The 13,996-nt window shown below is 37.6% G+C and overlaps 2 protein-coding genes across 3 annotated transcripts in view; one reads left to right on the forward strand and one right to left on the reverse strand.

Moving 5' to 3' along the window:
* Positions 1-4,261: 4,261 nt before the first annotated feature.
* LOC148851777 (scarecrow-like protein 1) lies at positions 4,262-9,407 on the forward strand. Of its 2 annotated transcripts, none has more exons than XM_088944959.1 (2): positions 4,262-5,473; positions 7,116-9,407. In XM_088944959.1, the coding sequence occupies exon 2, from the start codon at positions 7,507-7,509 to the stop codon at positions 9,115-9,117; it is 1,611 nt and encodes a 536-aa protein (XP_088801085.1). In that variant the 5' UTR covers positions 4,262-5,473; positions 7,116-7,506; the 3' UTR covers positions 9,118-9,407. The 2 variants fall into 2 exon arrangements, with proteins under 2 accessions (XP_088801085.1, XP_088801084.1); XM_088944958.1 differs by having other exon boundaries at positions 4,345-5,004.
* A 1,140-nt stretch (positions 9,408-10,547) lies between these two features.
* The window catches only part of LOC148851778 (Polynucleotidyl transferase, ribonuclease H-like superfamily protein), a 40,430-nt gene continuing 36,981 nt past the window's right edge, over positions 10,548-13,996 (reverse strand). Inside the window, exons 12-14 of the mRNA XM_088944956.1 lie at positions 13,788-13,969; positions 13,368-13,663; positions 10,548-10,886 (exon numbers count right to left, since the gene is read on the reverse strand). Of these exons, the coding sequence (XP_088801082.1) occupies positions 10,763-10,886; positions 13,368-13,663; positions 13,788-13,969 (602 nt within the window). The 3' untranslated portion in view covers positions 10,548-10,762. The remainder of the gene's footprint in view (positions 10,887-13,367; positions 13,664-13,787; positions 13,970-13,996) is intronic.

The following is a 13,996-nucleotide window of genomic DNA, read 5'->3' on the forward strand; positions in this document are numbered from 1 at the left end:
AAGTGTTTACTCTTTCATTGAGTAGGGAGATTTCTTACGCAAGCTACATGCCATGCATGCAGAGGGATGATGTGGCATATCAAAACCATCAACTGGACGTGACGGACCATCTAGATTGGCCAGTGATTCTGTCCTTCTGTTCACATCAGACCTATATACGTTTGGATCCGGTGTAAAACACAATCAGTGTATATATGGGTAACCGTTACATTTTGAAAATTATGATAAAAATAGTGTAAAGTTTTACATTAATAAAATCGATGTAATATTTATATGGATTATTGATATAAAACTTTATACTTGATGAGATTTTACATTGATTCACAATATAAAACTATCATCTCCATCCAAACGCCAACAAATCTAAATTGGAATAGAGTTTTATGTTAACCAAAATTACACATTTCTTCCAAATGCCTATAAAACCGAGCTGATATAAATGCAACCTTAAGGGGGACCCAATTTGCATGCTTTTAGATTTTTAATATTATACCTAGTCCTTGACGAAGGGCTTACTGAGTTACTGTGGATGTTTTTTATGGAAAAATTTTGGCTGTCTGTAATCTGTATTACCAACCACTGTGCTCTCTCTTGCATCCATGGCATGTTAATCCATATAAACTCCATGAAACAGTAAAGATGTTAGAGACAAGGCCGTATGAACAAATTAATATATTTCAATTATATGATTAGTTCTACACTAATTTGTATTTGATCAATTCAAAACATTTCAGGTAGAAATAATAATCTTATCAAACACAACCTTAATTTCAATATAGAACACAAGGTTTAAAATATGCCGGTATGGATGTATTGGGCAAATCGATACTGTTTCTTTTTTTAGTTTTTTTTTCTGCAACTAGTTCAGGGGGGGGGGGGTTAGGTATCTTCCATCCCCTGAATTGGTCAGACCCCCGATACACCCACTATAGAGGCATATCAGAGGAGTCCCGGAATAATACATATTAGCCGATACTGATCGCCAATACATATCGATACTTTGAACCTCAATAGAACATTCTTACCATATTTTGAAGTTCATTAAAATAGACCAAATAGGAGGGTTGCAATTACGTGAATTTTTTCTGCACCTCCATATTCAAAGGGATGCCAAGTAACCATCTCAGCTAGTGCGTCATGAACTCTTACAAGCCAAGCCTCTTATTATTATGGGCATGTTAGTAGGAATTTTTATAGGGCTGCTATCTATGGCTAATGTCCTTGAATGCAACAAATTTGTTTTTTTTTTTTTTTGTTTTTTTTCTATATCCATATCCCTTTCCATAGAGCTCAATGTTTATCCATTCATTAATCTATCTATTTATTTGTTTATTGTGGAAGTATTCAAAACATGTTTTTCCTCTCCTAGTAATGGTGGATCCATTCTTTTTAGGTTTTACAAAGTTTGGTTCTATGGGATAGAAACTGAATTAAACAACTTAGTGCTTTGTCTTTTAATTGATAAAATAATTAGACAATAAAATATTATTTCAAGGGATACATAAATCGTGATGGATTTCCTAGAGGTTAAGAGCAAAACCTCCACACACTTTGCAAGTATGGGAATACTGTTGCAGATTGAAAACATTTTCCATGAATTTAATATACATTTACGGAAGATATTTTCAATTAATATACAGCTGACTGATATATGCAAAGAATTTTTGCTTGCAAGAGATCTGGGCTCATACTAATCTATCTAATTTGGACATCAGATCTGCTACCCTCTTTTTTTGGTACGCAAATGGGCCGACTACACAAGATGAGCACCTAGAGACTTTACCAAACCCTTACCCCCACCCCTACCCTCAAACCCTGTAGAAGGTGGGACTCAACACAGTTCTTCATTACAACGAACTTGAGACTTTACCACCAAGTTAAGCTGGCACCTTCCCCAAATGACACTAAAGCCATACAAAAGAAAATATTTATATGCTGTTGTTCATGGGAAATATTCTCAGTGTGCCACTGTCATGTGGGTAGCAGATTCACACTCCCCAACCTTCAGCCCTTAAGGAGTCGATATCAAACGGCCCATGACTGGTATTTATTACATTAAATGTCCCATATATTAGGAGTCCGGATCTGCTCCTCACACTAACCTCACAGCATATCTTTATCGCACATCTCCCATCCGCACTATATGAGGTGCAGATATATAAATTATTTTTAAGGATTTTCATTAAATAATCAAATTTTTCCTAACATTAAATGCTCCCATAAGAGGCAGTCCTCATAAGAGTCATTCCATAAAAACAGACCGCACAGTAAACAATCACCCCAACTACTCCACTAAGAAAAAAAAACATATCATGAGACGAGGTCCAATGATATTTGATTACAGCACCTAGGAAAGTGGAAAGAAAAGGGTCCATCAACTGTAAATTGTGAAGTCCAATAAAACCCAGCCTAGCCATCCTCCAATAGCTTAGGACTAAGAATAATTTACTAGGATAATGAAGGCGCTTTTAACCATTTGATTGGTGCCACGTGGACTCATGCCACCATAATGTGGGGTATGGGTGTTAAGTAGACTCCAATCAGAAAATATCAACTTGGATATATCAAAATAATCTTCACAGTTACAATGCCATTTCATGGCCTTGATTCTTAAGGGCACATTTACATATGGAATCATATGTTATAAGTCATCTATCAAGCCTTACATAAAGGTAGCCCCCAAACCCCAACTTACCCACCTAGGTCATGTCCAGTATCTGGTCAGTTTTGCGTTCGGCATGGTTTTAGAATGAATAATGAGAACTTTCTTCTTATTTTGAACTAGTCAATTCATCTTATTTATTTACCAAAATATGGTCTGCTGATACAAGCTTGACATCACATGATCCAATATTGATCTCCGCACAAGCAACATATAGTCATTAATTATTGATTATTGAATTTTTTTCTCAAATTTCAAAATTAAAACCCCTATTTTCAGGTTCAAAACCCAACCAACAAATGGGTTAGAGAATGTATTGCATGGTCTAAGAATCTGATTAAATTTCATTTTTCAAACCATTAAAACCCAATTTTTCAACAGGCTCATGGATCTTCCAAATCACAAACCAAACACCACCTAAACAAAAACAAGAGGAATGAGCTTATCTTATTTTGTAAAATCCTTTTATTGCTATTTTCTCTCCTAGCGTCTGTTTGGCATCGATGCCGTTGCTCCAAAAAATGGCAATACATTAGTGCCACGTCGGAAAAAGTGGTGCTCCAGGAATCACTTATTTGTTTGGAACCGTTTTTCCATAAAAAAGGTGTTCTAAGCCACGTTTTGGAAATCAGGAAGACGTAGCTTGGAGCAACGCCGAATTCAGTATTTCCTGGAGTTGCAACTCGTTGCTGCCAACTGGGACATGACGTGGCTTGGAGCAACGCCGAATTCAGTATTTCCTGGAGTTGCAACTCATTGCTGCCAACTGGGACATGGTGTGGCACTGGATAATAGGTACCAGTGCTAAAAACGTTTCCTAGAGCATTGGTACCAAACAAAAAAAAACGCTATTGTTGCTCTAGAAAATGTTGTACTTGGCAGTAATGTTTCCAAAAAAAAAAGACACAAGAAAACGATGCTTCCAACCCATACATGCATTGGTACCAAACAGAAAACGCTGTTGTTGCTCTAAGAAATGTCGTACTTTGTAGCAATGTTTCCAAACAAAAAACAAAAAAGACACCAGAAAACAGTGCTTCCAACCCACATATCAACAGCACCATTTTCTGAGAAAATAGTGTTGTATCTATAGCATCTATGCTAAACAAATACTTGGCATCTGTTTGGCATCGATGTCGTTACTCCAGAAAAACGGCGACACATCAGTGCCACATTAGAAGGTGTTCCAAGAAATGGCTATTTGTTTGGAACAGTTTTTCGATAAAAAACAGTATTTCAAGCCATGCCTTGGAAACCGAGAAGGCATGGCTTAGAGCAACACCAAATTTAGCATTTTTTGGAACTACAAGTAGTTGCTGCCAACAGGGACATGAGGTGGCAGTGACAAGAACATGATGTGACACTGGATAATAGATACCAATACTAAAAACATTTCTAAAACATACCAATACTGAAGCATTGATATCAAACAGAAAACGTTAATATTGCTTAGAAAATATCCTATCTAACAGCAACTTTTCTAAAGAAAAAAAAAAAAAGACACCATCTTCTCATAAAACCATCCTTGCAATCCACACATCAATCACCAGCATCGATGACAAACAGACAGTTAATTTGAAGTCCATTAACCTGTGTACTGGATAAGGTAGAGATGTCAACTGAGTTGGGATTAACAATAGACAACTTGGACTTCTTGTGTATTTCCAACTCATGCCATTCAGTGCAGAAGGCACTCGAGAATCAAGCGAGTTAGTGCACGATCTCACCACTGAAATTGACTTCATTACTCATCTGATTCTCTTTATCACAGGTTAGGTACAACCATACTTACCCACAATTGTCAAGGTTTCGTTTGCCATTTCACAGCCACAACCACAGGGAGTTGATACGCGGAAATATTTAATAAGCGATCATTGACTTTTTAATAAACAGTCATGATTCCCAGTTGAGAAAAATGGACAAAAAGAGCTCGCCATTGATGCTTGATGCAATGTGTTCGCACCATGTTTGTTTCCCGGACCCTTCATCCAAAGCCACACATATTTCCCCAACAAGACCCATCAGATGACACGGTCTGACTGACTGAACGGTTTGGATTTTGATACTGAAACAGTCAGCTGCCTCCAAGGTCACTTAACTTCCTTCCTGTAATTGTGCATACATCTGCTGTTGTTTGTTTATGTGCCATCAACAGCATCAGAGACGAGTGGGTATAAACGTGAAGACAATAGGGAGTTGATAACTTGGTGGGGAAAACTGGAAAAGACAAAGAGAAAAGTAAAACTAGGGGCAGAGGGTAAGGGGATGAATAAGGAACGCAGGAGATGGAAAAAGTGGGTTTGATTTGTGAAGCTCAGAAGGTTCTTTGAAAGGGATTGTTGGTGAGTTCTTTTCTTCATATACCCAGAAGATTGGGTTTTCCTGGAGTAGGCTCTTGGTTACGGGTTTTGGAAATTTGATCTGTTCAGATTCTTGAATTGGGTTCTGAGACTCTCCAACAAGGAACTCACAATTTTCTTTTCATTTTACTCTTTTATATTTTCTTATAGCGTTTAAAGCGTGTGGTCTTTTGATTTCTTCATATTTGTTCTTCATCCGCCCATTGTTTTGCTCTTCATATGTGGCGTTTCCTTTTTTAACCACTCAAATCTGCAATTTTTAATGTAAAAGGTTCCTTAAAGGTGCTTTCTTGCTTTAACTTTTTTGCTTATTCTTGTGATTCCATGGTCAAAACCCAAATTTTGTCTTCCCTCCGCCCATTTTTTAGGCTTTTCTTCCATCTGGGTATTTCACGTTTCGGGATTTGATTGCTGATACGATCTCAATCTTGATGTCTTCCTTCTGTACCAGGTAATCTACCATGGTTTTCTTGGATTAGCTTCAATATTTTCACTTTTTTGTTTCCCGTCTCGTGCTTGTAGCTTCTCCTCTCATTTTTCTTTTGTTGGGGAGAGGGGGCGTGTTTGGATCTATTCTTTTCAGATGCATCTGAAGGATCTAAATTGTTAATTTGACGTAATTCTACAAAATTCACATGATAATAAGTTTCTTTGCTTATTCCTAGATCGCTATGTTAGATATTGATTCACTTCTGAACAACTTTCGACTAATTTATTCCTTGGTAGCACCTTTCCTTTGAGCTTTTTACTTCTCTTTAACCTGCTTATTTCTTATAAACTTTGTTAGTTTTCCTTTATTTTACATCATTTTTTGTGGTATGTTTGTTGGCTTCAAGAAATCTTTTTTCCTCTATCTAAAAAGTCAGCTAGATCTAATTAGTTATTGCTTTCAGCTTCAATTTTCTTAGTTTTGGGCCACATAGCTACGCATGTTTCAACTTTCAAGAGAACATAATCAGTTAAAAAAAATCAGTGATAATTTTAGAATAAATTTCATGCTTTTGGTAAATTAAGTAGAGCTTTGAATCTCAAGCGAATTTAATAGATGTCCATCTTGATGGCACTTGCTAGCTATATGAAAATTATGAGGTGTTCTTAGAGGCTATATTTGGATTTGTGATTGTCCTGTTTTGCATGCATAGAAAATAATATAAAATATACTGGTCTACATGAACCATTCTTGTGAAATTTTTTCCTCATTTGTCAAAAAGAGTCCCCTCACCTTCTATTGCCTTGATTTTTCATTACTAAATTGCATTCCATTTTCTCAAAGAAATTAGTGGATTAACAATGTTTCACCTGTTTGCATGATATCAAGAAGTAGCTTCTAAGGTTGTACAAGAACCTTGAAGAGGTATCCTGTAACAAAAGGAAAATCACAAAATTTAACCAGCCCGCATCGTTTCTGCATTGTTTTACATGATTAAATTTGAACTCTCCATGTACTTGATCACACAATATAAACTTATAAAATGTATGTATTTTAGTGTTGTGAATCTGGACATGCTATACAGTTTATATATGAAAACTTGTGGGTCTAGGAGCCATGTCCCAAATATCTTAAACCAAAATTTACAATGAAGATCAAAGGTCATAATCATGATAGAGAAGAAACTCCTATTCCAGTGCTGAAGTGGTGGTGATAATGAGAGACACCTGTAGTGGCCAATTGACCATAGTGATTTTGGTTGGGGAACAATGGCAGAAGTACAATTGCACAAGAGGCAATAATTAAGGAAAGAGTTAAGTACAAATCAGTCACAATTGCATGACTGATTTGAAGAAAAATGAAATTGAAAATGGAAAAAATAATCAAAACTTTCATTTGTTTTGGTCTTTTCATAATATAGGATTATACACGTGCCTAACAAATGCCATTTGATGTGGAGTGAAGAAATAACATACTACGGTTCCAGAGCAGGAACCTTATTCCACTCAGCATCTAAATAATATCTTTTCATCCTATACTTCCTTACCCATTGGCCATGTTTATGAACATCTGCAGTACTGATATTTCTATTAATGGTTTGCACATGCTGTTATAGTTTGCTGAACTAGCATTCTAACCCATCATTTCTTTTGTTTGAGTCCAGGCACCTTAGTGGCTCCAGAGGATTCTGGGACCATATATAACCATTTCTACAGACTTGCTGATATTTTAGCCAGCTTGAAGAAAAGAGGAGACCCATTTTGTTCTTTCTGCCCATTGGACTCAGATTCTTTATTCTACAAAAATCTTTCCCAATACTTGTGAGTGGTTTAAAGGGATGCATGTCTTTAGTTAGATATCAGATCCATTGCTACTTCATACAGCGAAGAAAAACTCTACAAACTCGAAGGCAGAAGCAATAACTCCAGTTTATACCCTCAAACATTTAGTTCAGCCAAGCAAAAGTTCAAGTAGAACCCAGTTCCTATAGCTGTGAGAGTTATAACCAATCAAACCTCACCAGCTCTCCTAGAGAAGAATTTCTTGCTTCACAGATGGAGTTTCTCCGTCCTGCTAAGTCTGCCATTCCAGGAGCTATGTTCCGTCCTCAAGGTGGCTCTTCTTACCAGCTTATGACCACATCAAGTTCTTCTGTCAGTACACAGAACTCATTTAATTCCTCTTTCACATCCATGAGACATCCTGTTGCCTATCAATCTCATTCTTTGTCAGAATACTTAGATGAGCAGAGCCCAGATAATGGAACACTAGATTATGATGATGATAATGAGGTTAGGTTAAAGCTCCAAGAACTGGAAAGAACACTCCTCAATGATAATGATGCTGATGATTATGTGTTTGGTATGGACCAAAACATGGATATTGATTGTGAGTGGATTGAATCTATCAAGAATCTCTTACTCCCCAATTCACCAAAGGAATCTTCATCCTCAGACTCTAATATCAGTAGCTCCAGCAGCAGCAAGGAGTCACCAGAGACCCCTACGATACCTCCTGTTTCCTCCCCCCACTCTTCTAGAATCCTAACCCCTAAACAGTTGCTTTTTGACTGTGCTGCTTCAATTTCAGAAGGCAACATGGAGGAAGCATCATCTATGATAACTGAGCTTCGGCAGATGGTCTCAATTCAAGGAGATCCTCCCCAGAGGATAGCAGCATATATGGTAGAAGGGCTTGCAGCCCGGATGGCCGCATCAGGAAAAGGATTATATAAGGCTCTGAAATGCAAAGAACCACCCTCTTCTGATCGGCTTTCAGCCATGCAAGTCCTCTTTGAAGTCTGCCCCTATTTTAAGTTTGGGGTCATGGCAGCCAATGCCGCAATAGCAGAAGCTGTCAAGGATGAATCAAGGGTCCACATTATTGATTTTGACATAAACCAAGGAAGCCAGTACATTCCACTGATACAAGCTCTTGCTACTCAACAAGGCAAGCCACCACACATTAAAGTAACTGCAGTAGATGATCCGGAGTCTATACAACGTGCAGTTGGTGGCCTGATGATCATTGGACAGAGGCTTGAGAATCTTGCAGAGGCTCTTGGAATGCCTTTTGAATTCCAAGCATTAGCATCCAAAATTGCAGATGTTACCCCATCAATGTTGAATTGCCAGCCTAATGAGGCAGTCATTGTCAATTTTGCCTTCCAACTCCACCACATGCCTGATGAGAGTGTATCAACAGTAAACCAAAGGGATCAGCTCCTTCGCATGGTCAAGAGCTTGAATCCAAAGCTAGTGACAGTGGTTGAACAAGATATGAATGCCAACACCGCCCCATTCTTTACAAGGTTTGTTGAGGCATATAACTACTACTCAGCTGTATATGATTCACTTGATGCAACACTTCCAAGGGAGAGCCCAGACAGGATGAATGTTGAAAGACAGTGCCTTGCACGAGACATAGTCAACATCGTGGCATGCGAAGGCGAAGAGAGGATAGAAAGATATGAGGTTGCAGGGAAATGGAGGGCAAGGATGATGATGGCTGGCTTCACATCATGTCCTATGAGCACTTATGTCAATGAGACAATCCAAAAACTACTGAAGCAATATTGTGATAGGTACTCGGTGAAGGAAGAGAAAGGGGCACTACTTTTTGGATGGGAGGAAAAATACTTGATCGTGTCTTCTGCATGGAGATGACCGGTTTTGATCGTTTTAGGTATTTGTTGCAACGTCCAGCGCAAATACCTTACATTTCTTACTATAATCATATTATATTATCATTGTATATATATTATATATGCATCAGCATCACATCTATAAGCTAAGTTAGGTTAGAACTTGGTAGGAAATAATAAATATTTTCTTTTTTTTTTCCCTTTTCTTTCCTCTTTTCCTGTTTTGTTGAAGACCTTGTAGAATGACCATAGATGCCAAACTAATTTAGTGCATTTGACAGCTAAATATATTATATCATGTTTGTTGCTTCATGTGTAACAGTTCAACTTCATGATGAGTTCAACCTTCCAACTTGTCTTCTCTATGTTTGACTATCCAAATTCAAGATGCCATCTGATTCCTGGAAGATGCATTAGACCTTTCAACTTTGATGGCCGCGTCGCAAAGGATAAGTCAAGACCCAAGTAGAATGAAATTCTGAGATAGTTGGGGAACTTTAGAATTCAAATTTCAAATATGGATGGGCATAAGAGAGTGGCACCATCTCCATTCTCCAGCATTAGAAATTATTCCATACTGCCTCCATCCGTGCATGCAATTAGAGCACTCGAATTTCTGGTCCTGGATTTGTAACATCGCTAGCTTCAGGATACCACTGTGTTGAGTCTGTTGACTACGCGAATTGCAGACCCTACATAGTACGGCCAGCCGCCAGTGGACCTAACGTGCACCAACGCCACCAACCATTACCGACCAACTGAAGTCTGACCCAACAGTTGTAAATATGTAATACTCGATTTTAGCAAGAAAACTCGGTGCTTGAACATTATTTCACTGCATCAGACGGCCATCCACTCGATTTCAGGATCAGTTTGATTCACAGTCAAAATCTCTCAGATTTACCTTCCCCCTTCACCTGTTTGGTTTAGACAGAAATCGATATCAGATTTCATAAGATTTGCAGTCTCAGAGATTCTCATTTGATTTAGATAAAATTGCCTCTCATCTCCCCTCACCTGTTTTTACCTTCCCCCTTCACCTGTTTTTAAGTCACTTGTTTTTGTCCAGTTGAAATGAGATTCTCGTTGCTAAAGGGAGAGGCCAGAATGGCCATTCCCTCAGATGGGGATGTCACCCAACCAAACTGCTGTGCTGAAATCAGATTGACCCATTCCAGACACCTTTTACTCTGTTCGCAAAAGAACCATGAATTAATATACCCTCCGGAGCAAATGAAGTGTATTGATCCAAATTATCTCCACCTAATTATTTAATTATTAAGCCAACAACGTCGGAGTGGAATCAAGAGTAACGGAATGTATAGTATCACGGTTCTTTGGGGATTATAGGTCCAACCTCTTCTGCCATGTTTTTAGAATTGGGTGCTAAATGCTAGTAAACGTGATCGTTCCTGATGGAATTCTGTATGGCCATGTTTTTAGAATATTGGAGACGCAGCAACACAAAAAACAATTTCATCATTAGCACCGTAATCAATACATATTATCACCTCATGGGTAGCCTCAAATTGTGAGGACCCTATGCATCTGTTTTCTAATGGAATTAGCTGCTTGCATGATGAATAGAATAAACAATACTATGATACAAAGCATCTTCCCACATTAGAATAACCGAGCAAAGAATTCGAACTGTCCAAAAACGTTTATCAATGCTTGATACTTGCAAAACACAGAGCTACTTCAGCCTGGGCTTGGAGCTCTTCTAATACCTTCACAAATTTTTCGCGGCATGTTATGGACTCACTCTGTTCCACAAGCATTTTCCTCAACCTTCATGCCATGCACAAGCAATCAGCAGCAACATGTACAACAAGAATAATGGACAAAATGGAGATTAGAAAAAAGCAATTACATAACGTACTTCTATCTTATCTGCAATTGGCTCAACAAGCATGTTATGTCTTTTTTTTCATACAAAAATCATTACCAAACTACAAATCTTAAATGTAGTGGTTATGACTGTCAGTCTGTGACAGTCAACTTTCCTAAAGCCATGCTACTAAGTTCTGATATCATCTAAACACCAAATCATTTCTTACTACTTCAAACCATGTCCACCAACTGAGGGCTGGCTCATTGGTGTATTCGCTGGTATGTTCCAGCTTCAACACCGAATCAAATCCTGCAACCAGCACTTTGGGGGGAAAAGGGGTGAAAGGGGAAGTTATGTATGGTGCAGGGCACCGAATATTCAACTAGTAACAGTTCATTTATTCCTAAGAGTGCTGTAAATGGTCTTCTCTGCATATGACCAAACCATGTCAGTTTATTCTCTCATTTTATTACTTATTGGAGCTACTACTAGGTTCCTTTGTATGACTTCATTTCTCTGACCCTGTCTTTTCTAGTTTTTCCACTCAACCATCTCAGCATTTGTTGTTCTGCTTCTGCTACACTTTTTTTCTTTGAAATGTTTCTTAGTTTCTCGATTGCCCAAAACTCTGCTCCGTACAACACTGTTGGTCTTACAACCATTTTATAAGCTTTTCCTTTTGACTTTAAGTAGTACTCTCCTACCACATAACACTCCAGATCATAGTTTTCAAGGCGTCAAGGCAAGGCTAGGCGACTGAAGGGCGCCTTGTTGCCTAGTCAGGCACCTAGGTGTCGCCTAGGCAATGGTTTTTTTTTATGTTAAAAACATAAATCCTAGGGTAGTTCCCTAGGTACCATAACCATATTTCATTAATAATTATTCATGATTTTCAGAAAAGTATAAATTTCATATTAAAGTATAGATAATCAGCATATTCATGAGAAGAAAAGGAAGAAGAAAAATAAAATTCAAAAAATATAGGGGTTGAACCCTTATTTTTGTTATAGGAAAAGAAGAAAATAAAAGTATTGGTAGTAGTAGTAGTAGTAGTAGTAGAAGAAGAAGAAGAAGAAGAAGAATATACGGAAGAGGAAAATGTGCTGATTATAGAAAATTTTAAGTTCTTCCTTATTGGTTCAGGTTTTTATGTTTTTGAGGGTTCAATATAGCATTTAGCAATGTTTGTGTTGATTAAACCCTAATAAATAAGAAAATAATAAAAAGAAATTAGTATATAAACACACAAAATGATTATTTTAGTTTAATAATGTCTATTTTATAATTATAATCTCAAAAAAGAATGGATAAAAAAGTATTTTATAGTAGAAAGTAGAAAACTGCTTGGCAATTAGGTGAGGCGAACCTCAAAGGGCGCCCTCTTGACAACTGTGCTCCCGATGCACCTCTCCATTTTGCCCAATAATTCCATAAGATGGATAGCTTCCTAAGAAAGCATTGTGAAGCTAAATACAGATAGCGTCATGTGGTAATTATGGTCTATGCAGGGGAAAGGGATATTTCATATTCAGCTTCTGCCTTTTTTCATGTAACATTTACTAATGTAGTGGTGGGAAGGTCATAGATTTACAGCTGGAGGAGCTTAGAACAAGCAGGTACCTTTTAGAACACCTAGATACCAGTATAGGTTAGAATTTAGAAGTCTACAGAAATTTGGCCGCGCTTGGCTTCAAAAACCAATTTTAGATCAGATATCTATATCATATCCATGTACTGGGTCTTGGTAAATGGATTCAAACCCCCTTTCCTGTATCCAAATCTATGTCAGTATCTGCATGTGGGTATCATATTAAGGCAAACAATGGTGGTGATTCTTCACTGGAGGTAAAAATTATTGCATAAGCTATAGAACACCATGTTGGCTTTGATGCTGGTGGAGTATTTTTAGAGATACCTTAGAGGAGCATGTTTAATCATTTGGAGACAAGGACTTGGTCAAGGAAAGAGGCTAGAAGATGTTCTAGTGAACCTAGAAGCTACCTATGAAGGAAGAAAGAATTCATATCTAGAAGTCTTATAGGGGAATGTCCAAGATTAAAGATCATTATAAAGTTGTGTCTGTCAACTTTTTTGCGGCAATTCTTTTTCTTTTATTTCTTTTAGGGTTAATAATTGAGTTCCTTCTTGTGGCAAACCCCCCATATGGTCATGATTACACTATAGGGAACTCGATTTTGTAGGGATCAGGTTACACCATCCTGTCCCAATTGCCCAAAAAACCCAAGAATATCTTTGTATTGGTATGTGCTATGATGCTGTGAGCTGGAGAATAGTCTCAAAGTAAGGCATTCTTTTCAAGTCCCTCTTACCTAAGTCTAGTTTTAATTAACAATAAGAAAAATAAAAGGTAAAGCATGAAAAATATACAAGAAATGTGAAGCAGTAGAACCAATATGATAGGTATAACCAAAATTTACCTTTGGACAATTGATGTATCTCCATGACCAGTACATACAATAAACATAGTATTAATAGGTAGCATATCATAGAGGCTTTGAATTCGAGAATCCATGCAAGTTAGTATGTCCTTCAGTTCAGAGGTCAGACTGCACTTGATGCCTTTCCTCTTTGTAGAGGTGTTATGACATGTAAGCAATGACATCATCTCTGCAATTTTTGCATTCAATTTCTCTGTGTCCTCTGCTTGTCCCTTTAAATAGGAATTCAACTCTGAAAATTGAGTCCAGATGAAGTGTACCTTATCATTCTTCACCTAAAATCACAAATAAAAACAGATTTAAAGAAATATTTCTCAATTGTTTCCACTTAAGCTACAAAGACAAACGTTTCCAAGTAGATAATTTATATTGAAATTTGTATACAATTATAACATCAACCTCCTTTTTAGCCTTCAAAAGAGCTTCATCATCTGAACATATAGGAAATGAATGGCATGAACCAGCATCATATCTTTTCACTATGGAAACATCATCAATAAAAGAACAAGTTTTGCCATTCTCACTCAAAACGGTAACCAGTTTCTTCCGCATGAATGTTGGAGGTGAACCATATTCAGGCCCTAATGCCAAAGCAAGAGTGACCAAGC

The sequence above is a fragment of the Nelumbo lutea genome, chromosome 5 (genome assembly GCF_056320005.1).
Source record: "Nelumbo lutea isolate HS-2025 chromosome 5, American lotus-T2T, whole genome shotgun sequence".
Taxonomy (NCBI): Eukaryota; Viridiplantae; Streptophyta; class Magnoliopsida; order Proteales; family Nelumbonaceae; genus Nelumbo; species Nelumbo lutea.

Excerpts from the sequence above, each read along its gene's own strand:
- LOC148851777 (XM_088944959.1), top strand. The coding sequence starts at position 7,507 with ATGGAGTTTCTCCGTCCTGCTAAGTCTGCCATTCCAGGAGCTATGTTC.